Raw genomic sequence first — 25,263 nt, 5'->3', positions numbered from 1 at the left:
CAAAAAATAAGTTTTCTGAAACTTTGGCATGCACAACTCTGCTGTTTCTTTCATTCAAAAGCGCAACTAATAAGCTACACTTTCGTGCATTACATTATGCGATGTGTTTGGCGCTTGTAAAAAAGAAATTTCTTTCAGTACACTCAAATTCAGCTATTTTTCCACGGTAGCAAAAGAGTTAATTAGGCCCAAGCAGGAGGGGCAACATGGTACAATAATTAAAGCAATACAGGTAACAGTTCATAAGATTGAATAAATTAGAGAGCAGAAGTACTCGAATTACAATCGCAAGCTACAGGAGCATAGTATACACAACTACAAAATAATATTGTTACGTTGCAGAAGTCGCATAGAAAGCTGTATTTACAATATTTACAAGAGAGAACGATGCATAAACAATATGGCTGTCAAGACTGATTCCAGCTCTGCACATCAAATCGTCTTCTTCTGACTGCTGCCACTCCTTGTTGCACCGTAACATAACCCCCACCTGTAAGGATGTCGCCTCGGTGCTAGCTATAAGGGAGGTGAACTTGCGACAAAGTAAGGCTTCAGCCGGGACACATGCATAATGTCTGTGGGGACACGGAAGTCCAGCGGAGCGATCTCATAGTTCACATTGCCAAGCTGACGCAATATCATGTAGGGCCCTGTGTAGCACGGCAGCAGCTTTTTAGACAAGCCGACGCGGCGGCATGATGTCCATAAAAGGACAACGGAGCCAGGAGGAAATTGAGCATCCCAATGTCGGCCGTGTTACTGGACTATCTGCGCAGCCTGAGGCAGTGAGCTGGGAGCTGGCAATCTGGCGTGCCATATGAGCTTGGGCCATGTTGTCTTGAGCATATTCAGCAGGAGTTTTCGTCGAAGGAAGGATTGTGTGAAAGGGCAAAGAAGGGTGGCGGCCGAACGGAAGGTAAAAGAACAAAAAGAAAGCAGTCTCATGACGGGACTAATTATAGGCGAAGGTCACAGAGGGTAACATGTTGTCCCAATGACTGTGGTCATCAGAAATGTACATAGACAGCATTTCTGTCAACATGCGATTGAGCCGCTCTGTCAGTCCATTTGTCTGCGTGTGGTAGGCAGTGGAAAGCTTGTGCTCGGCAGAACAGCAGCGAAGTAGGTCTTCAACTACTCGGGACAAGAAGGTGCGGTCGCAATCAGTAAAGGGCTGCCGGACAGTGCCGTGATGGAGGATAATGTCATGTAAAAAGAAATCTGCCACCTCAGTTGCACAGCTTGCGCGCAAAGCTCGCGTGATCACGTACTTGGTCGCGTAATTCTTGCCAGGTTCAGACATTGGAAAAGGGCCGAGAAGATCAAGACCGACGTGGAAGAATGGTTCTAAGGGCACGCCGATGGGGTGAAGGCGTCGAATGGGCAGCACAGCAGGTTTTTTTCGCCGCTGACAGAGTGCACAGGCTGCAACGTAGCAGTGAACAGCGCAGTACACGACTGGCCGGTAGAAGTGGCACCATGTGCGGTTGTAAGTACACAAAACGCTGAGGTGGCCTGCAGTAGGGGTGTCATGCGACTGCTCAAGAACTGATGTCCGGAGATGGCGTGGTACAATGAGTAGAAATTCTGCTCCTTCAGGACGAGAGCTGCGACAGTAGAGAATGTCGTCGCGGAGCATGAACATGCGCTGTATGGGCTCCGAAGTCCAGAATTGAGGCGATCGATGAGAACATGTAAACAGTCATCATGCCGTTGTTCAGTGCAGATGTCATGCAGATCAGAAATGTCCAGGATGCAAGAATCTGTGTCATGCGCATCATATTTAGGGTGGTCATATTTAGGGCATCATACTTAGGGCCTGACTTCTTTAAAACAGCAAATGAATACTCTTGGAACCGTAGCGCCCATCTACCCAATCGTCCAGTGGGGTCTTTAAGTGAGGAGAGCCAGCACAAGGTGTAGTGATCAGTAACCACAGAAAATGTGTGGCCGTACAAGTAGGGGCGGAATTTGGCAACTACCCAAACTAGCGCCAGGCACTTCCATTTGGTAATTCGAAAATTCCTTTCGGCGGGTGACAGGAGGTGGCTGGCGTTTGCAATTACAGTCGCCGACCATTTATTTGGACCTCACAGGCACTGCGTAAATGTCCGTATAAACAGGTAAGTGTCCGAAAAAGCAGATTAAGAAAAAAAAAAAATACTTTATTTCCACTCACCTATTCGGGCTCGGCAGTAGGCTTGAAGAAACCGTGAATGCACCTTTGCACACTGTTCCGTTTACGCACAATCAGATAAGCCTGAATCTCGGAGAGGCTCGTACGGTCACTATAGGCGGCTGAAAGCACAGTCATTGCTTGTACACGTTCCACATGCGACGGCAGTGTAGCACATGGTGCGTCATCTTCCGGCTCAGAGTCATCATCGGGTGGTGCAGCAGAAACCTGATGAATGATCTCACCGTCATCGAGTTCTGTGCATGTCACTAATAAAGGGAAAATCAGACATCCACCCGTTCGTAGCAATTGCTACGAAGGAAACCCATACAGGTTCCTTGAAAGAAAAGCAGTGTCAGCACCTGTGAAACTGTCAAATGAGACGGTGTCCAGAATCGCAGTGCAACCATTGTGCAGGTCTCAGCAGTACATTTTCAGCATCAGTAGGGAGCACATCGAAAGGCGACAAATCCTAGGCCTCCCGGCACCCGCTTGCCAGCATTCCCCAGCGCAGTCTGCGCGGGCACTGTCAGCGCCATTAGACACTTGACGGGATGTTTCCGTATGCCGCGTTGGATCACCACAACCTTGACACAGCCCACAAAGCAAACACCACCACGCTGTCACGCTGACACCAGTCGCACAAACGAAAAACGTGGCTTACTCGCAGCGTCGTGCACGAAGAAAGAAACAAATCAGCTGCTGGATTGTCTTGACGTGGCTTACTAAGCTGAGACTGGAACTGCTGCAGCCGCTCTTTCGAACTAGGTAGAAACGATGATGATGAGCGGGGATTTGCAGTAGCGCCACTTCGTGGGGTATCAAGGAGGCTCCGTTAAAAACAAAAATGACGTTCAGCAAGTCGAACTATGCACCGGTCAGAGTTGGTGCATGGTGCTCTCGATCGAGTTGGCTCAAGGAGTGTCCGAAAAATCGGATGAGAAGTACAAGGGGTCCGAACTTTCGGCAGTTACACATTATGGTCTATAGGGAGAATGGCGATGTCGCGAAGGAGAACGAATAATCGAGCATTTCCTAATTTTTGGAGTCTGAGAAATCAGTCGGTGACTGTACGCACTCTGTGTTGCGCTACCATTGAACAAGTGCAGCCCCAATTCCATGGCCACTGGCACCTTTGTGAAGTTCAGCGGCGGCAGATGAATCATAATAAGCCAGCAATGGGGGAGCCGTGAGCAAGCGTACGAGGGAGGAGAAGGCTTTGGTTTGAGCAAGGCCCCATGTGAAAGCAACTTCCTTTTTAAGCCAGTGAGTGGGCGATCAATATCAGTGAAATTCTTGATGAAATGATGGAAATACGAGCATAGTCCAACAAAGCTTCTTACGTCTGCGGTAGAAGACAACAGGAAAGTTATGGATAGTGCTAATCTTATCAGGGTCGGGTTGAATGCCAGCCGCATTGACGAGATGGCCAAGAACGGTAATTTGACTGCATCCAAAGTGGCACTTGGATGAGTTCAATTGCAGACTGGTGCATCCGAAAACGAAGAGAATAGCTGATAGACATGTTAAATGACTCTTGAAAGTTGGTGAAAAGACTATGACGTCATCTAGATAACACAGACAGGTGGACCATTTATAGGTGTGAAGTAAGCAGTCCATCATTCTTTTGAAAGTTGCCAGGGCATTACAAAGGCTGAAGAGCATAACCTTGAATTGGTTGAGGCTATCAAATGTCAGGCAGAGTTCATCTGCCTTTAGTCCTTTCAACCCAGGCAATGTATGTCTGAATAAACAAACTGAAACTGAAACAAAGACTGGTTTGTTGCAATCCATCTCATCTACCGAGATTTGCCAATAGCCTGATCGGAGGTCTATCAATGAAAAGTACTTGGCTCCGTGCAAGCAGTTCAAGGCGTCGTCAATATGTGGCAAGGGTTAGACATCCTTGCGTGTGATTTTGTTGAGATGTCTGTATTCCACACAAAAGTGCCATCTGCTATCCTTCTTGACAAGGACAATAGGGGATGCCCACGGACTGGAAGATGGCTAAATAACACTTTTAGTCAACATTAGTCAACATCTCATCAACTTCTCGTGGTGTCACTTGTTGTTCAGCATGTAAAACACAGTATTCCCAGTGGCTTATGGTATTGTCGTCTCCGATGTAAAGACGATGGCTGACCACTGAGAGCAGGTGCAATAATGTTCGTCTGTGCGAGTTGGTAAATCGGAGGTTCCTGTAGAGGGCGACGGAATTCCGACGTCAAAAGCTGATATCCCGCAATCGTTCACAAGCGAAATGTCACCCAAAGACATGCCTCTAGGAAGAATTTGAGTTGAGGAGTTAAAATCAAGGAGAGGGAGCAAAGCTTGATTGCCTGTAACAGTGAGCACAGCTTGGAGAACGGCCAAATTTCTTTCAAGCAGTGTGTCAGTGATGGGACATAGTGCAGAGACGCCATCAGGAACAGATGGAAGCAACAGTAGTGTGACGTACAAAGTGCCTTAGTGGCATACTGATGTACGGAGTGACGTGCATAGTGACAGTAGAGTGAAGTAGTTGTATGGCACTGGTGACGTCAGAATGACGATGAGGGACTGTTCCAAGGAGCACGAGCATCATTGTTTGGCGGTTGCAGTGCCAATGGAGGATGGTAATGACGCTCTCTCTCTTCGGGGCGATAATAACTGGTGAATGGCGGTCGCAGGGGGAGCAGACAGTGTGGTTGTTACAATCGCGAGTAAAGTGACCGATGGGCTGGCGAGCAAAACAGATTGGCCCATCGTCTGTGGTTCGCTGCTTGGCTGGATTTCAATAGCCTGCAGGATACTGTGGACCAGTCGATGGAATTGGAGCACGAGACAGCTGTGAAGTGGCAATGGCACATACAGAATTAACTCCAAGATTAGCAAGTTCTTCTGCCTGCATAAATGGGGCTGTAGGCAAGTTGTCCGGTTTACTGGGGCATGAAAAAAGGGCTTCAGGAGCCATTGCTTCAAGTTCTTGCCACACTATCCGCGTCAGGTCATCTGATGATGGTGGTTGCTGCGCTCCTAGCCTGTTGTCACAAGAGGATGTCACTCCTGTGTTCGGCAGAACACTGTTGGAGGATAATGAAGGTGGCAGGGTGGGTCCAGTCATGAAGGGTAATTCTTGCCATGCAGATTCCATTCGGTGTTATCAGGTGTCCTCCAGCTGTCTGGATTTGAGAGCCGTTCTGTGCAGTCTCGACTTTCTTCAACTTGGCAACAAATGATCCACTTATGATGTAGTAGTCGGCTCCTGTGTCCACTAAAGCAGTGAACTGTGTCCACTAGGCTGTAGGGAAGCATCTCAAGGTCAGTGGTTCTTTGCCTTGTGTTGCGGTTAGGCCGTGGCTTCAGATCATGGCTGCGTTGTGTTGTTCCGGTGGGTTCACGTTGCATCATTGGGCTTTCTTGAGGCAGTGTCTGTTTGGCTTGAACTTGCCAAAACATAAACATAACTGCTTTTTTCTTACTCTATTTGGGCAATATCATTTTTTGTATATGGGTCCAAAATAATATTTATTTGTACAATACTGCCAGCTGCCCTTTAACAGCCAATGGAAAGATAGCCAACATGAGGTACAGTTGTGCAATTCAGGGTAAAAGAAAATCAGTTACACTTAAGTGCATAGTTCAGACCTATTCAAGCCAAAATGAAATTACAGTTGAACCTGACTATAAAGAACCAGTTTACATCGAATTATTCAGTATATAGAACAATTTCTAAACACGGCATAGTTACAATGAGTATATATAGCAAAAATTATGCTTACATCGAACAAAGATAGCAGTGACTCCCAATATATCGAACAACAAGCGGTGCAAAAGTGCCCCCAGAAGTTGGCTTTCCCTCGCAGCCATGGGGAAACCCGGCGGCACAGCCCCATCCAACCATTCTCCCTACTGTGACCGCACTGCGTCAGGCGAGCCGTCAACACTCCCCTGCAAAAGATTACCCCAAGCAGCGCTTGCCCAGACAGCCAATCGGAGGCTCTTGTGCTCTCGCCATGTGAGATGGCGTAAGTGCAAGTTGTCTCGCAAGTGGTGCAAGTGCAAGTTAGCGCAAGTGCAAGTTGTCTTGCTGCTTTTCAGGTTCATTGTGTTTGCGCCTTGTGGGCCTCCTCTTACAGCTTTGCCATGACGAAGCGGCAGAATTAGCTTTTCGCAGTGAAGCTTGAAATCATAAATCAGGTCGAACGCGGTGAGAAGTCGGATGACCCCGCAGTGTGTAAGACTCCGAGGAGCACTCTCAGTATGATATTTAAGGGGGAGATTAGGGCTGAAGTGGACAAACTCGCGACCCAGTGCCGGTGGCGCCCGACACGTATGCACGGCTGTGTACAAGTGGTTCATCCAAAATTGCTTCAGATGTGCCGGCTTCCGCATGCCTGGTGATGACTGTAAATTCTGATGAGTGCGACAAAGCCGTTGCTGGTGTTGCCAAAGTTTGGAGCTAGCTGTCAGAACTTCCGGAGGCCGTTAACGAGTCAACGGTCGATGAGTTTGCGAGTGCAGATGATGGTGTCGCGACCACAGGGGAGCCTGAAAACGAAGACTACATTGTCAACATGGTAGCGAGCTCAAGTGAAAGTGTGCACAATGAGGAAAACAACGATGGTCATACAGAAGGCAAAACTTCAATCGTTATATCTGCCATGTGGCCATAACATATTGTTATATCGTTTTTAATGCAAATAACATTCTTTGCCTACTTTAGCCGTCTTGAGCCTATCCATCTATATCTACCCATCTATTGATCCGTCCGTCCGCCCATCCATCCACATACGCCGACCCAAGCTCTCTGCCTGCTAGGGCCAATAGGGATGTGCTTGTGATCATGATGTTGTCTGGGTCGTTCCATCATCATCATTCCAGCTTCAGGATCTCACACCCTTCCAGCCATCGTCGGCACACTTTCTACCACAACCACTCGTTGAAGTTACCGCAGCCCATCGACAAGAACGCAGTGCGTAAATTCCTTGGCATGTGCGCCTACTACAGTCGCTTTGTCCAGGACTTTTCATGCATCGCTGAGCCACTGACACATCTAACAAAATGTGACGTCGAGTTCAAATGTTAAACGCCACAGGCCGACGCATTTCAAGAACTCAAACGACGCATGCAGTCGCCGCCAGTACTTGCGCACTTCGACGAGCACGCCGATACCGAAATTCACACTGACGCCAGTAGCTTAGGCCTCGGTGCTGTCCTATTCCAGAGGAAAGACGAACTTGAAAGGGTGATAGCTTACGCTAGCCGGTTGCTGTCAGAAAACGGAAGGCAATTATTCTACGACCGAAAATGAATGCCTCATCATCGTTTGGGCTACAGCAAAATTTCACCCTTACCTGTATGGCAGGCCATTCAAAGTCGTCGGCAACCATCATGCGTTGTGTTGGGTAGCGAATTTAAAGGATCCTTCAGGACAGCTGGCGCGGTGGAGCCTCGGACTACAAGAATATGACATCACTGTAACCTGCAAATCCGGACAAAAACACTCTGGTGCTGATTGCCTGTCACGCGCCCCCATTGACCCGCCGCTGCAAGATTATGAGGATGACGACGCCTTCCATGAAATAATAAGTGAAGCAGACTTTGCTGAACAGCAACGAGCAGGCCTGGAGCTAAAAAGCCTCGTCGAGTATTTGGAAGGGTACACCAACATCGTCCCAAGGGCATTTAAGTGAGGATTGTGTCTTCGTTCTCACTTCAAAACAACCTACTAGTAAAGAAGAACTCACCAGTCCGCTCTAACTACCTTCTTGTTGTTCCCGCAGCGCTGCGTCCAGAAGTACTGCATGCCCTGCATGACGATCCGACCGCTGGGCACCTCGGATTCTTCTGGATGCTATCGAGGATACAAGAAAGGTATTACTGGCCCCGTCTGACCACCGACGTCACCTGTTACATCAAGACATGCCTTGACTCTCAGCGATGCAAGACACCACCTACAAGGCGTGCGGTATTACTACAGCCGGTCGAGCCTCCTTACCGACCATTTTAGCAGATCGGGATGAACTTGTTGGGACCCTTTCCGACGTCAACAACTGGAAATAAGTGGATCGTCGTGGTGATGGACTACGTCACCCGCTTCACTGAAACGAAAGCTCTGCCCAAAGGTAGCGCAGCCGCAGTGGCAAAATTCTTCGTTGAGAACATCCTGCTGCGACATGGCACCCCAGGATCACCGCATCACCGACAGAGCAACGGCCTTTACAGCGGAGCTCACCCAAGCCATTCTGCAGTATTATTTATTATTTATTTTTATTTATTTTATTAATACTGTAAGCCTTTACAGGCTCTTACAGGAGTGGGAACAACAAAGAAAAACAACAACGAAAAGTACAGATTGCCAGCAGTAGAAAAAAAATAAAAATATCCGAAAATAAGAAATGAAAGAAACGAAAGTCCTAAAACAGTACAGACTGTTCCTGTACTAAACAGTACAGAAAAGGGTGCACGTTATACACTGATTTCGGAATAACTGCAAGCGGCATACACAGTAAAAGCATACACTACAAGAACTGTGATCAGCATGCACATGAAACATACACTCCGTGCGCTGCCCCTTTCTTTTCTACGATGGCGCAACCTGCTGATCAAAAAAATTTTCGATCTTGACAGAAAATGTGATGGCAGATTCCGAGGACACAATGTCATGTGGCAGTTTATTCCATAATTCTGTGACTGATGTAAAGAAGGAATACTTGAATGTATTACAGCAGGAGGTATATGGCCTGATACTCTTGTCATGGTTTGTTCTGGCTGAGCTCGCTTCCATTAGTCGAACGAGTAATTTCAATTCGTGCGAGGCTAACTAGACAGAGGGAAGCAAAGTGCAACACCTCAACGCCACGATCCAGCAGGTTGTGTCCCTCCATGTGGGACAGTCAGCTCCGTAAAGCCTTAGGCCTTAAGCGTCGCTACCCTGACAACAACCGGCATCCAAAAAACATCACCCAGAATGGGCGCAAAACAGGCAGCCGCGAGGAGACGTCAGCTCTGTTAGGTGGTCCTACCCCGCTCGGTGCACATAGCATCCGAGTTGGCGGCGCCCACCGTCCCAGACGGTGTCTGAGCGCCCGATGCCAGGCCGCAATACCAGTCAGCCCGTAGTGGCACCCGTGGCCCGCGGCCACCCGGCTCCCAAAGCAGCGACTTCATCAGAGTCAAAGAGATAGAAGAAGCTATTTACTTAAGAAATTTGGACCACCCACGAGGCTTCCGTACTCGCTCGCTTCAGGCTTGGCAATGCTCTGCGGGCGCTAAGCCTCACTCTCCCAGGATGCAGACCACGTGGCTCTCGTACCGACAAATGTCATTAAAAAACACTTGCGAAAAGGCTTAGCATGTTGACATGTTAAAACACACTACAGCCACCATCGCCTCGCTCAAGAAAGCACGCCGCCAACGCTAGCGATCAAAATCCGCGTTAGCCCTACGCTTCGGTTCAAACAAAGGTCTCGAACGAAGCAAAATTGTTAAATCTATTGTCCGATGCCCCACGAGCCCCACGTTGGGCAGCCAGATGTGGGGTTCTCACACCCCATGCTCTTGGGACAATGGAACGACAACACAGTAGTGCAAACAATCACAAGGGCATTTGTTGCACCTTTCATAGATCAATGCCTGCTAGCCGAGTTGCTATCCACAAAACATGCCGATGGGCGCGCGACAAATCTAGAAGTCCGACTCACCGCAACCGGATAGCGAGCGAATATGTTCGCCCCATGCTGGATCCCAACGCCTGGTCATTCGCGTGTACGGTCACGCGGACGGTGGCGTGTTCGAAGGCGGCCACGCGAGGCGATCTCGCAGAATTTTGGATCGGCGCACGCGCGGCACGTCCGAGCTGCTTGCCGTCCCGCCGCCAACAAGGGAGCCCCTTGTCTTCCCCGCACCCAAGTTACCCCGCATGGATGGATGGATGTTATGAGCGTCCCCTTTGGAAAGGGGCGGTGGGTTGCGCCACCAAGCTCTTGCTACTATGCTGCCTAATATCCTACTTAGTTTAACCAATGAAAAAAGAAAAAAAAACTGCTATGAACTACCACGTCCAAATTTTCTGATCCCCTATTGCGAACTGTGCTTTTGTACGTCTCCGTCTTTTGACGTTTCCCTACTTTTCTTCCACCAATCCTCCAATCGCCTCTTACTAATGTCTAGTGCGGACCTGTTTGCTTTACCACTGCTCCCGCTGAACCCAAGGGCTTCAAGGAGGCCAGTGGTGCCTAAATCGACCGCTGGGTAGACGTCTTCAGATTCTAATAAAATATGCTCAGTCGTTTCCCTAGCTTTACCGCAGCAAGCACATGCTTCTTCTTCCTTCCTATATATCTCGCTTTATAGGTGCGTGTTCTAAGGCATCCCAATCTCGCTTTGAAAAGTAATGAGCTTCCCTTTGAGTTATCATAAATAGTTTCTTTCCTGATTTCGTTTTTTCCTCTTAAGTAGTTACTCATGGCAGGTTTCTTTTCCATTGCCGCCACCCATGAGATTAATTCAGCCTGTCTGACTTTCCGCTTGACCTTCTTTGTTGCTGTGTTGCCCACCCCACAGGCCGCATACTTGCTGGTAAGCTTCCTAGTTCTTTTCCTCCACTGTGAATCAATGTTTTGCCTGTACAGATAACACTCTCCCAGCCCAAATTACTTTCTTCCATATTCCTCAGCCGTTCTTCATACTCAATTTTACTGCGAGCTTCCCTCGCTTCAAAACTAGTCCAGCCCATATCCCCCTGCACAGCTTCATTTGTAGTCTTCCCGTGAGCGCCCAATGCGAGGCGACCCACTGACCTTTGGTTCCCGTCGAGTCCTGATTGTACCCCTGATTTAAAGCAAACAACCGCATTTCCAAAAGTAAGTCCTGGAACCATTACCCCTTTCCACATACCTCGGAGGACCTCGTACCTATTGTATCCCCATAGCGCTCTGTGCTTCATTATGGCTGCATTTCTCTTTCCCTTGATTGTTATGGTTTTTTCCTGCGTTTCTATATATCCATTGCCTTCGTTTATCCATATACCAAGGTATTTATATTCTGTTACCCGAGGTATTTCTTGGCCCTGTATCTCCACTGTCTGTTCACTGTTATCATTGAATACCATAACACCTGATTTTCTAACACTAAATTTCAAACCTAAATTGTTGCCTTCCTGTCCACAGATATTAGCCAGACGTTGCAAATCACTTTGCTTGTTAGCGAGTAACACAATGTCGTCCGCATAAAATAAACCTGGGTGTTGCTGCTCTATTACTGTACCAGCCTGTTTGTATGAGAGATTAAACCCGATATTACTTCCTTCTAGCGCCCTCTCCATCCTCACCATGTACATTATAAACAGCAGTGGGGATAAAGGGCACCCTTGCCTCAGTCCCTTGTTGATATGAACTTTCTCCACACTCCTCATCCCTTCCCATTCAACGCAAAGGGTATTTTCTAGTTAAATCTCTCTCAAAAGCTGTAGACAATCGTTACCTAAGCCTTCCCCTTCCAGAATATCCCACAAAATGTTGCCGTCTACGTTGTCGTAGTCACCTGTAATGTCTAAAAAGGCCACATACAACGGTCTGCTTTCTGCTTTTGATATTTCAATACACTGAGTAAGAACAAACAAGTTATCATCCAAACGCCTTCCTATTCTAAAGCCATTCTGAAGCTCTCCCAAAATGCCATTATTCTCTGCCCATGCTTGAAGCTTTAATTTGATTGCCTGCATTGCTAGCCTGTATATTACTGATGTAATGGTCAACGGTCTATACGAGTGAATTCTGTCTTTCTCCCCCTTGCCTTTATAAATTAAATTCATTCTACTTTGTCGCCAACTGTCTGGTATTCGTCTATCTTTTAAAGTTTTTTCCATTGCTTTCACCAGCGGTTCCTTATTTTTTGGTCCCAGTTCATTTATCAGCCTAACGGGAACCTCGTCTAGCCCTGTGGCTGTGCGCTTAGGAATTTCTTCTTCCGCTTTCTTCCAGTCTAAATTTGTCAGCACCAGCTCCTTTTCCACTTGGGTCTCTTTCATGCTCTTTTTTTCTTCAAATACAACCTCGTCCTTGCTTTGGAAAGATTCGGCTGTTACTTTTTGGATGTAATTTATTGCCGCTTCTCCTTCCAGTCTATTTTCATCTTCGTCTAGGATATGTTCTTGTATTGTTGTTGACTTCCTGCCTAATAATTTTATGCGATTCCAAAATATTCTAGGTGCGGCCTTCTTTTTCTAACGTATTTCTGACAACCAACGTTCACTTTCACCTTTTAATTTTACTTGCACCAGTATTTGAACCATAGACTTTTTCTCCCGGTATATTTCCCATTTACTGCTTACTTCATCCTGTGGCAACTGCGCCTTCTTTGCCTGCCTGTGCTCTCGAGATGCTTTCTGTCGTTCGGCGATCACTTCTCGTATCTCCTTATTCCACCAGCTTTTCGGTTCCCTTTTTCCTTTCCAACAAACATGTTGTTTCTCTTTCCGTATTTCTGTCGTTATTACACTTAGAAGCTCACCATATTCCCACTCCTTACTTGGCCACTTGCCAAGTTGCTCCTCAACTCTAGTGACTATATTTGCTATTTGTTCAGCGTTCAAATTTGGACTGGTCATTGTGCTTTTTTGGCTCTCTTTCCCAACTACATATTCCATTTTCAAAATGATGCGTTTATGGTCACTCCCTATGCTGCTAAACCCTTCCTCATCCATGACCATTTCTCTCAACTTATCATGAATTCCTTCTGTCATTAGACAGTAATCAATGGTCGATTGCCGGTTTCCCACTTCCCACGTGATCTGTCCTTCACACTTAGGCCCTGTATTCAGGATCACGAGGTTATGTTGCTCGCAAAGATCTTGCATTGACTTACCGTTATTGTCGGTATAGCCATCTAAATCCTGTATGTGGGCATTCATGTCAACTAATAGGACAATCTCAGCACCATTCCCGAAACCCTTAATATCAGTGCTTATGCATTCCACTAACTCTTTATTCTTCTCTGTGCAATTTTTTCCGGTCCACAAATACGTAACTCCCAGCCAAGTTTGTTGTTGTATGTTGCGCAGCAGCGCAACACTCGCGCCATCTCTTGCACTGCGCTTGTACCACTCCGACCGCCGCGGGCGCCAGGCCACGCGGCGAAGCCGCACTGCAGGAGCTATGCGGGAAAACAAGATATCAGGGGACACGGGAGAGTCTCGCATCCCCACAAGCGTTGGTGATGCTCGCTGCTATCTTTCATCGCTGGATCATGACTGAGAATAAATGCACAAGGCACAAATGGTGCTAGCAATAATATTTCCTGCATGGTAGACCACCACAAAGAGTTTGGGAATTAACTCCAACGAGGAGTAGACGCACACGACTGATGCGACTTGACCCAGTTCGAAGCGCAAGCGGCCATCTTCTCCATCGGCGTGGTGCCTGGTTGTCCAGCTCCTGACGTCAGTCTGGAGTGCGCACTTATTGGTGGAAGCTTGTGTGCATCTGCCTTGGAGGAGGAAACGCCCCTTTATTTCTAAAGTTGTACCTGACTATAGGTATGTCTTCGTTGCATCGTCGTTATTCCAGCTTTGCCATCTGACTCTCGTCATTAATTGTCAAGCCATCATTCTCATACTGCCTTCGTCATCTCATGGTCCTCATGTTGTCGGCGTCAATCTGTCATCATTATACCATCGTCGTAATTTAAAGATGGACATCTCGTACCTGCCAACCCTCCCGATTTGCCCGGGAGACTTCCAATTTTTTACTGAACTTTCCGATTGTACGATCACTGTCTTATATCTCCCGAAAAGTAGTCTCTGTTCACGCAATAATGGTTTTTGCGAAACCGGCACTGCGGAATGTACAGCCACATCGTAATCGTCAGCATCACCAACAACGGCTGCACTAGCACCATCGGTATCATCGACTAAGCAGATGACTGCGATGCCTAGTAAGCCGACCAAAGCCAGAGCCAATGTAGCTCTTGCATTTCTTGCATGACTTTCTCCATGGTGCATCTTGTTGCTGCTGTATGATTAGTGTTGGCTAGGCTGTCTGTGTGTGGTGCGTGTTTGCACTGCTGAGCAGCAAGGCAACAAGGTGAACTTTCTCCGGAACAAGTGCGATGACAGTGTTATACGTGTGGAGTGCCTGTTTACGGGATTTCTCGTCGGAACACAACCTACTCCTTAGTGTCAGCGACTACATTGGGCCTCTTCTACGGAAAATATTTCCCAAATGCGACGAAACGAAGCGCTATGGATGTGGACGCAATTCTGAAACGCAACTCTAAAGAATGTGGAGGTGGGCAACCTGAAATTTATTTATTTTGCAGGCATCGCTCTCGAGTGTTCGTTTCTTTATTCAGCGTTTTCCTCAGCTGCTGCCCCGAGATTCCACTGAATCTGCTGAAGACGCTTTAAATGCTCTCGAACCTGAGTTTGCCACACTACAGGCGCACAGTCTTCCAGAGGACATTCTGAATTAAGAAAGATGGGACGTGCAGTGGTCTCTGGTAGGAAAAATGAAAAACGCTGATGGAAAACATGTTTCACCGAGTTGCTAAGGTGATGCTGGATTTATTTGTGATACCGCATAGCAACGCAGAGTGTGAGAGGATTTTTTGCACGGCACGAAAAACTAGGACCGAGTTCTGCTCATCACCTGCTGCTAGTGAAGGGCCGTCAGTCTGGACCATGTTTTGAGCAAAGCTACTCCAACAAATTTTTTAAGTGAGCAAAGTCTGCTGCTGCAAGGTCCTACAACAGGACTTATCGAACAGTGCCTGAAAGTTTGAACGAAACCCTTCCCCCGCAGTTCCACCGGAAGTTAAAACAGTGAATGCACCCCCCCCCTCTCTCCCCCGTTGGCGCGAACAAAAAGTCTCCCGATTTTTGATCTCGCCAGGTTGGCAGGTATGACATCTCATTCTGACATCTGATTGTCGTTGCGACGATGAAGTATACCAGTTTTATGAAGATGTTGAATTAGTGATGAGAAAAGCGTAAACTCTGTATTCAGTAGTAATGGGTGACTTCAGTGCAAAATTGGGGAAAAGGCAGGCGGGTCAACAGACAATTGGCAACTATGTACGGCATGGATTCTAGAAACGCCACAGGAAAGATGCTGGTAGAATTCGCAGAAAGGAATAAGCTGAGAATAATGAACAGCTTTTTCAGGAAATGTAGCAACAGAAAGTGGACCTGAAAAAGCCCTATGGTGAAACAAAAAATGAAAATGATTTCCTACTTTCTGCTGTCCCAGCAGAGGTGCAGGTTGTACAAGTGTTAGGTAGGGTGAAGTGCAGTGATCATAGGTTAGTGAGGGCTAGGATGCACTTCAATTTGAACAGAGAAAGAGTAAAATTTGTCAAGAAGAAACAGGCCAACTTAGAGGCAGTAGGGGTAAAAGCAGACAAATTTAGGCTGGTACTTGCAAACAAATATGCAGCCGTAGAACAGAGAGATGATGATGATGGCATAGAGGTAATGAATGAAGCCGTAACAAGGCTGGCTTCAGAGGCAGCAATCGAAGTGGGAGGCAAGGCACCAAGGCATCCAGCAGGCAAGCTCTCCCAAGTAACAAAGGACCTAATAAAGAAACGACAAAGAATGAGTGTTTAATTCAAGAGATAAGATAGAATTCGCAGAACTGTCAAAAGTGATCAACAAGGCGATAATAAGTGATATTCGGAACTATAACGTGAGAAAGACTGAAGAAGCCATAAAAAATGGACGCAGCCAGAAATCGGTGCGAAGGAAACTTGACATTGGACAAACCAAGATGTATGCACTGAAAGATAAGCTGGTGTTACGTTTCGCCTACAACGCGCGGTAATGCCGGCGCGGATGCAACGGACGCCGGGGCTTCGTTCAAAGCGGCGGACATTTTGGCCCGTTCGACGCCGCCGCAACGCCTCCCCGCCAAGCGTGTCCAGGCGTGTTTCAGTGCCACGTGTCTTCGTGTGTGCGTGTGTGTGTGTGTGCCCACGCTTGTCAAAGCGCGGCAGCCGGGGAGCGGAGCTCCCCAAGTGAGGTGCCAGGAGGTCTGTCCGTCGGCGGGTTGGCGATGCGTCACTACACTCGGCTCAACATGTCTCTCGGCTCGACCGTGCGCGCCGTCGCGTGGGCTCATGCTCCGCCGTCGCGTGGGCTCATCCCGTGACCTTCCTTCTGGCCCGCGACGCCGAGAGTATAAGAGCAGCTGCCCCCGGACGCCAGGAGAGAGGCTCCGATTTGTACTGTTGAGTTACGTGCTCTCCCGTCTCTCCACTTCGGTCGAACTGACCGGCCGTTTTTTTGCTATGTTAGAATAAACAAGTTGTTCTGTTACCAGTCTTCTCTTGCTTTGCCGGGACCTTCGGATGCTTCCAGTGCCCCAGGCCGCCAGGCCAACGCTACCCTTGGGGCTTGCGACCCATTGGCAATAACGGGCGTCAGCACCGAGACCCCAACACTGGGTAATATCATTAGCAATCTCGAAATTATAGTAAAAGCAGCGGAAGAACTCTATACTGACCTGTACAGTACCCAGAGGAATCAGGATGCCTCAGTTAGAAGCAGTAATGAACAGGCTACAGAAACTCCTCCTGTAACTAGAGATGAGGTCAGAAGGGCCATGCAAGACATGAAACGAGGAAAAAGCGGCAGGAGAAGATGGAATAACAGTCGATTTAATCGAAGATGGAGGAGACATAATGCTAAAAAAACTGGCGGCTCTCTAAACGAAGTGTATATCGACTTCAAGGGCCCCAGAAAACTGGAAGAATGCAAACATTATGCTAATCCACAAAAAGAAAGACGTTAAAGAACTGACAAATTACAGGCCTATTAGCTTACTCCCAGTATTATATGAAATATTCACCAAAATAACCTCCAATAGAATAAGGCCAACTCTGGACTTTCCTCAACCAAGGGAACAGGCTGGCTTCAGGAAGGGATACTCTACAATGCATCCATCCATGTCTTTAATTGAGTTGTCGAGAAATCCGCGGAGTATAATGAGCCTCTCTATATGGCTTTCATAGATTAAAAAAAGGCATTTGATTCAGTAGAGATACCAGCAGTCATAGAGGCATTACGTAATCAAGGAGTACAGAGAGATGATGATGATGGCATAGAGGTAATGAATGAAGCCGTAACAAGGCTGGCTTCAGAGGCAGCAATCGAAGTGGGAGGCAAGGCACCAAGGCATCCAGCAGGCAAGCTCTCCCAAGTAACAAAGGACCTAATGAAGAAACGACAAAGAATGAGTGTCCAATTCAAGAGATATGCTTACGAGATGCTTACGTAAGAGATGCTTACGTAAATACCTTGGAAAATATCTACAGAGGTTCTACAGCTACCTTAATTCTGCACAAGAAAAGCAGGAAGATACCTATAAAGAAAGGGGTCAGACAGGGAGGCACAATCTCTTCAATGCTATTCGCTGCGTGCTTGGAAGAAGAATTTAAGTTATTAAACTGGGAAGGTTAGAAATAAAATCGATGGCGAATATCACAGTAACCTTCAGTTTTCCTATGACATTGTTTTATTCAGCAACAATGCAGACAAGTTACAAGAAATGATTGAGGACGTTAACAGAAAGAGTGTAAGAGTGGGTTTGATTAATATGCAAAGAAAGATAATGATAATAGCCAGGCAAAGGAACAAAAGTTCAGGATCACCAGTTGGCCTCTAGAGTCTGTGAAGGAGTATGTTTACCTAGGTCAATTAATCACAGGGAACCCTGACCATGAGAAAGAAATTCTCAGGAGAATAAAAATGGGTTGGATTGCATACGGCAGACATCGTGAGCTCCTGACTGGGAGCTTACCATTATCATTGAAAAGGAAGGTATACAATCAGTGCATTTTACCGGTGCTGACATATGGGGAAGAGTCTTGGAGACTGACAAAGAAGCTTGAGAACAAATTAAGGACTGCGCAAAAAGCGATGGGACGGAAGAATGCTAGGCATAACTTTAAGAGACAGAAAGAGAGTGGTTTGGATCAGAGAGCAGACTGGTATAGACAATATTCTGATTGACATGAAGATAAAGAAATGGCGCTGGGCAGGTCATGTAATGTGCAGATTAGATGACCATTGGACCATTAAAGTGACAGAATGGGTACCAAGAGAAGGGAAGCGCAGTAGAGGACGGCAGAAGACTAGGTGTTGCGACAAAATTAGCAAATTCGCAGGTGCTAGTTGGAATCGGTTGGTGCAGGGCAGGGGTAATTGGAGAATGCAGGGTAAGGCCTTCATCCTGCCATGGACATAAAAATAGGATAATGATGATGATGATCTCATTGTCGTCGTGCCAGTGTTGTTATAGTGCGTTTGTCATTTCATGGATAGCACTTCTTCATCATTCCATTGTCACTGCGTCGATGTCACACATTCATTTAATGCCACCATGCTCGTGGGTGACCTTCGCAAACGAGTGCCATAGCAAAGTGGGACAATATTGGAGCATACGGCATATAGCTGAAGCGATGGAAGTCTCAGAATTACCACTACATGTGTTAAATAAATGTGACTTCAGTAATGTGGTCTGAAGCTACATTGCTCCATTGCTATTTGCATTACTGTCAAGAGTCATCTTGAGATGAGTTCCGCCGTAATATTTTTCTCATAGTCCTAATGCATCGTTATAACCGATATTGTCTTATATGTGGTATCATTGTAAGTATAGTGCACTGTAAAAGCACTAAAGGGTAATATATAGCGCCCTGGAAGCTCATTGTTGTGTCCGATATATTGTCAAAAACGGCATTTTTGTAAGTGGGGTTGACTCTATGTAACAATTTGCCTGACAAGCAGAGTGGCTTTTTATTTTCATGAATGAGTGTGTCGGTGGCTTGTCTCTAACTCTCATCAAGCAAGGCTTCCTTGTGTAGCACCTGGACAGTCATGATGACAGTGAAACTATGTGTCTGGTTTCAGGACTCCTTTACTTGCTCTGCATGTGGCAAGATGTTCACCTGCAGGAAAGAAGCATCGGATCACATTCTTCACGCCCATTACAACCTGGTGAGTTTGCCTTGTGAGGCAGCACAGGCTTTCATTTCTCGTGGACAGTCAGATTTCAAAACAAGTCTCCATTGGAGCGAGGGAAAAGCCTTTTCTCTTGACTGGGTACAAAGGCATGTACTGCAGCTTCTGTTTGTGGAGCATTATAGCAATGCCCAGGGAGCCCTCTTTGGAAAGGTCTATGAACATTGAAACCTCATTATAAAGAATGCCACAATACAAACAAGTCCAAACCGACTGTTTTAGTGTAACAGTACCCAACTATTCAGAATAACAATTATTACGTGATATGTTAAAGGAACCCTCAAACGATTTTCACAATTGTGTGTGACTGTACTGAATCAGTGGGATAGTTCTCTCTTAACATAGAATTTCTCTGAATCTGAAGATACAGATTTAAGAGCTCTTCATAAACCTTGTAATTTTTGACAATGTTTTAACAATGTTCGTTGCAACCAATCGCAGCAGCGCCACTCTCCTGAGTTTTCAGCTGCACTGTCCCCTGCTACGTAGCGGGGGCGCATCATGTCAGTCAGGCAAGCTACCCAGTTGGCTACCCATGCAACATCATCGGAAATGGTAGAAACATATCTCTTCATGAAGCTTACTTTTTATTGCATGTGTATGCATAGAAATTTTCATGCCCTAAAAGAAAATAGACACATGCAATGAATATATATGCATGTAATAGCCCACTTCCACCTGAGAATGTAGGATCATCTGCTGCAGCTGAGGTGCAGCAGCCGATGGGGTGTGCAGGCATTCTCTGTGGAAATGGATGGCAAGAACATTAATGGTATCAGTGCTGTATTATGTTCATTTTGCACTGCAGCTGTATATAGGGAGCAAACTGCAGTGATGGCACTCCGTAGACGACGCGAGCACTATACATCAATGTCAACACCTCTTTCTTGGCCAACACAGCGATCAGCCGCAGTTTTGAAAATAAAGGCGCTTTAGCGACAACTGCAGGATCTACATTTGTTAGAGAGCCAGGTCTTGTGTATAATTTTCCTAGAATGGTAGCAGAAAAATATTCTAACAAGCCAAGATCCAAAAAAAATAAAGAGTTGCAAAGGGCAATTGAATGTGCTTACATGTCAATACATCTGCCAGAAAGCTGCCATATTGAGTTTGGTTTCAGCGCAGTAGTACCATCACTATCTCTCGCTCTCAAAGTGTGGGTTTGACTTCTGATTTTAGTTAATTGTTCTTTCTCCCCGATTCCTTTTTTATTTTCTCTAAAATAGAGGAAATGTTATATAGATATATGAAACCCGCAACAATGAAATCGCTGGGGAACCCGAAAAATTTCGCTTTCGTGGGAATTTCGTTGGCGCAAGGATGAAAGTAAACACAGTGAAATGGCTTTCAAAGAGCTTGAGATGTATTCCGGATGTTTAAAATTTCTCTTGATGTTTCTCTTGAGTTTAAAATTCTCTTGATGTTTTGGTACTTGGTGCTCCTCGGTGTCATCTCCACGTCCTCATCGTCTTCATCTGTGCAAATGAACTCGTTGACGCTGAGGCCATCTGGAGGCTCATTTTTCATGACACAAAGTTTGCCCCATGTGTAGGTCAGCATTGGCAGCCCTGTGACTGAGTGCACCTGTGGGCAAATCTTCCTCCAGTGCCACTGGATCAGTGATGCCTGATGAGTGGCAATGCCTGCTGCCTGCTCAGTGGCAGTGAAACCGGCATGCTTAAAACAATTTGCAATCACGGCCGGATATGTTGCAACCCATGCGGCGCCCACCATCTCAAGCACCATGAACATGTCCACGTCAGTGGGATACTTGAGCTCGAGGCTCAGCAGCGGATACTGAATCAGCCTCTCTACACTTGACATTGTGAATGACCCCTTGGTCGAGTGGCTGCAGCATGGAAATGCAGTTTGGTGGGAAAAAAATCCAAGCGCACATTTTCGAGCTCCACCTCATCAACATGATGAGCACTGCAATTATTTTTTAAAAAAGCACACCGACCTACCTGCCTTCCGCATGTTGGCATCGAAAGCCTAAAGCCAGCTGCCAGATATGGCCCAGGTCATACGTCACTTCAGGTTGGCAATGTAGTGAATGGGTAGCCTACAATTGCCATTGAAGCAGCGGGGCTTCTTGCTTCTGTTGATGACAAGGAGTGGCTGTTTCTTTGTGTTGTCCATGTTAGCACATAACAAAATTGTTATACGCTGCTTGCTGTGTTTTCCCCCATGGCATTTCTGGTCTATTAAGTCCAGGGTCCTCGATGGAAAATCTCACAGAATAAGCCTGTGAGATGAATAACCCTGTCTCATTTGTGTTGTAGATGTCGGAGGGCTTGTACTGGTCCAGTACTTCTTGTTCGGTCAGCCGCCACAAGGACATTGTCACCTGATCGACGGCTGCCTGCCTCCCTGGAAATGACTTTGGCCTCTATGTTGTGGCAGGCTCTTAAACAGCTCAACCAGCCAGGGCTTGCATTAATGTTATCATGCCTGAGCATGCTCACTAAGTCCAGCACCTTCTGTTGAAGTACTCTGTTGGACAGTGGCACTTTATTGGCGTGCTCTTCACAAAACCAAGCTAACAGCGCCTTGTCTGGGAACACTACAACCATCACCATTTTGTTCTTTGCCCTTGCACCATTTCCGAGAGTGCCAAAATTGAGTGCCGTGTTTTTCAAAATTGTACACAGCAAGCTGCATGCAATTCCAAATTCGTTAGTGATCTCATCTTCTTCCTGTTCAACCTGGGCAATAATTGCGGCCTTATCTTGTAGATCGTGTGGTACAGCATGAAGCAGGGACAAAAGATGCAAGAAAAATGAAGAGAAGCGCTTGGTGCAAGGTGTTATATATAAAAAACAGAAGGAAAATGACATAAAACATATATATGCAAAAAAAAACCACACAGATGAAACAACGAAGAAGAAAACATGAAGATGCCGTCACCGCTCACTGTTCGTGCTGCCCTTGTCTAACAATGCTAACTCCCTTCGTGATAAGGCCAAGGATGGCTTGCTTATGCACAGGCATTCTTCACGTGCCATGCTAGCCGATTCAATGATGATGCGCTTTCGATCATCCGCTTGTGTGAAGATTACCTTCTGTTTTTTGCAAACGGAGGGGTGCAACCGCATGCGCTACAATGCAGGGCTAAGAAACCTTCTTTTCCATTCTTAACATTATTCGCATGTTCACGCAGACGATCGTTCAGACACCTGCCTCTCTGACCTATGTAGCATGCGCCGCATTTCAAGGGGATTCTGTACACAGCCCTCTGCACACAATCCACGCAACAATTGTGGTGCCTAACTTCACTTTTTTTTATTTATTATTTTATTTATAGGGGTGCTTTTCCTTGATAATGAACAAAGCTTGTGTGGGGCAGAAAACATAACACTAACACCAACCCGCTCACGAATTTTTTTAAGACGATAAGCGATTTGATGCTTGTAGGGAATCACCGCAACCTTTCCGAGTCCACCTTTCCAAGCAGTCCACCTTTCTGTGGACTGCTCTTCGGCGACCATCGCTTCGCTGTTAAGTTTTCTTTTTCTGCAGATTGCCTCAGCTACTGAGACGAGTAATCCGTCAGGGCAGCCCAGCACTTTCAGGCCTGCTTGAAAACTGCCATTTAGTCTGTGGTGGCAGAACCAGTTTAAAGCGTTAGAGAAGCAGGCCTGAACAATAGCCCTCTTTACTAATTTACTGTGTGCTGATGAGAAGGTCTGGAATGGTTTGTGCGCACGGGGTTCATATTTCCAGCAAACATGATCATTAGAGAACACGAGCTTGAGGTCAAGGAAGGGCACCCTACCATCTTATGGCATTTCGTGTGTTAAGACCAGGGGGGATAGACATTCTTCAAATATGCTGACTAGTTGTCATGAAGCTGAAAACAACTTCGAGACACCACACTGTAAAGCTATTAAAAAGTCGTCCCCGTATCTGGAGGTTCTCAGAACCTTGGTCTTTTTCTTGCGTCCTTTGTCTCTGCTTCGCGCTGTACCACACAACCTAAAATGGAAAGCCCAAACCATCAGCCTTCTGAGTTACTTACCTTGTAACATAAAAATATTTCCGATTTTTGGCTGGAGGTGGCACCTTGGCAGGCTGGCAAAGCAGATGGTCCAATCTCCACACACAGCTCACTCTGGCTACAACTGCACACACCGACCACACTGTGCATACATAATCATGTGCGCAGTGCACAAAACCCGACAAAGCCTCATCGGTGTCTTCGTGTGTCGATGTGGATTTGACTAATCAGTGATTATAGATGAGCAAGCCACCGAGGCGATTCCGCTCCACGTTAGTCCACGCTGTGGTTGCACACAGGATATAAATGTGCCCACTTCAAGGTCACCTCCACTTTATTTTCTTTCTATTTCTTTTTGAAATTTATATTACCTTTCTGGTCAGGACACGACGCAGTACTCACCCGTTCCAAAGGATAAACCACGATCATCATTGTCATTGCTGTCGCTTGTTGCCAGTAAAGGCCCTAGAGAAAACAAGTTTTCAAGGTAGCACCGCTTTTCCTTTCCTGCTCGTTTCTCCCTCCAACCTCTTCACTGTCACTGTGCAGAAACACCCCAAGAAAGATGAAAACTAATCAGGGCACGCAGAAAAGAAAAATAGAAATACAGTTGAACCTGTTTATATAATGAATTTGACAGTTTCGTGAGTAGTCATTATGTCAATTGTTTGTTATATATGGACTCGCCCTTAAAAATTCTCAAAAGTTAAGTGCACTGAAGCTGGCGTCAGCACTTAAAATTCGGCCGCACCATGGTCTGAAAACCAGATTTTCAGTGTTTTTTTTGCCGGTGCGTTCCCGTGCCTAGCTGCAAACTCCCATTAGAAACACCCAGTTAAAGAACGAAGTACAGTGTCTAGCGGGACATGACTGTAATCTGCACAAGAGAGCGAAACATTCTAGTTGGCCGGAAGTGTGAACTCCGGACTGCGGCATGCCACCATTCTGTGAAGGTCTGGGACATCATGGGCTCAGCATTGTGACTGCGCGTTAGCCACACAAGAGCAATAAGGTTACATTATGGGGATCGCTTTGGGCAAAAAAAAAAAACAACAACAAAAAATCGATGTTTGAAAGGTAAAATGGCAACGCGAACCGATATCAGCAATTGGCAAACATGTAAACAAAGCACCGCAAAACTGTGGTCTCCTGATAATGGTGTGGTTTTTGCAACACTGCGTGGCGGCAGCGCATGGTGCAGTGTTCTGGCTGACGTGGGCGGCGTAGGGTGGTGTCAACAGGAATGCTTGAGTGGCCGTTGTTCCCATGGTGGAAAGACATAGCTGGGCCCTTCGAAATCATTGAAACAGGCTTAATGCACATGGGGCCACACAGACAGTTGCACAAAAACGAGTGCAACGCCATCATGGCCTCCGGTATCGTACCGGCGCACACCCCGCACCATGCTAGTTTGTGCTGTATGTGGCATGCTTCTGCCTAGGAGGCATGCCTTGAAAACGCAGGACCTTCGCAGCTTCTGATATCCATGCGAGGTAGTTGCTCGCTCATGTCGAAGGTCATATTATCGTTGTGGTTAGACAGGAGCGGGGCGTGCGCTGCCGTGCGCCCAGTTTGGTCACGGTTTTGCTTTGGCACTTTGCGTGTGCCCTCTTTTTACCGTGACTGTGTTTAAAGCGTTCATTGTAGCAGTACAGTGATTTAGAAAACTTTTGTTATACCTGGAAGCACTTTCAATAGGGAGGGTCAAAAAATCGTAAATGCACTGTGTGGTCATTATAACTGATAGATCGCTATATCTGGGATCGTTATAAGCGCGTTCGACTGTACTTCATATTTATTTTCACATCGATTATAATTACAGTAAAACCTGTTTCAAACATTTTGGAAAAACTGTGGGAAAAAAAAAACATATTAACCAGGCAAACGCACAATACAAAGTAATAAAAAAATTTGGCAGACTCAACTATTGTTGACATCTACGTAATGGGAAGCGTCACACGGATTGCTACGGCATGAGGCGCCGACGCGTGTCGAGCTGGTGGTGCGCTCCAGCGGCCCTAGACATCATCATCATCATCATCATCATCAGCCTGGTTACGCCCACTGCAGGGCAAAGGCCTCTCCCAT

At 46.6% G+C, this 25,263-nt stretch overlaps 1 protein-coding gene across 6 annotated transcripts in view; it reads left to right on the top strand.

Moving 5' to 3' along the window:
• Positions 1 to 25,263, top strand: part of LOC126538383 (uncharacterized) — a 606,484-nt gene that overhangs the window by 152,362 nt on the left and 428,859 nt on the right. For all 6 annotated transcript variants that reach the window (XM_072288044.1, XM_072288042.1, XM_055074756.2 and 3 more), the window contains exon 11: positions 19,068 to 19,154. In XM_072288044.1, the coding sequence (XP_072144145.1) occupies positions 19,068 to 19,154 (87 nt within the window). The remainder of the gene's footprint in view (positions 1 to 19,067; positions 19,155 to 25,263) is intronic.

Source organism: Dermacentor andersoni, chromosome 4 (genome assembly GCF_023375885.2).
Source record: "Dermacentor andersoni chromosome 4, qqDerAnde1_hic_scaffold, whole genome shotgun sequence".
Taxonomy (NCBI): Eukaryota; Metazoa; Arthropoda; class Arachnida; order Ixodida; family Ixodidae; genus Dermacentor; species Dermacentor andersoni.
The sequence above is the reverse complement of the archived record's forward strand: the minus strand, read 5'-3'. Positions and strand labels throughout refer to the sequence as shown.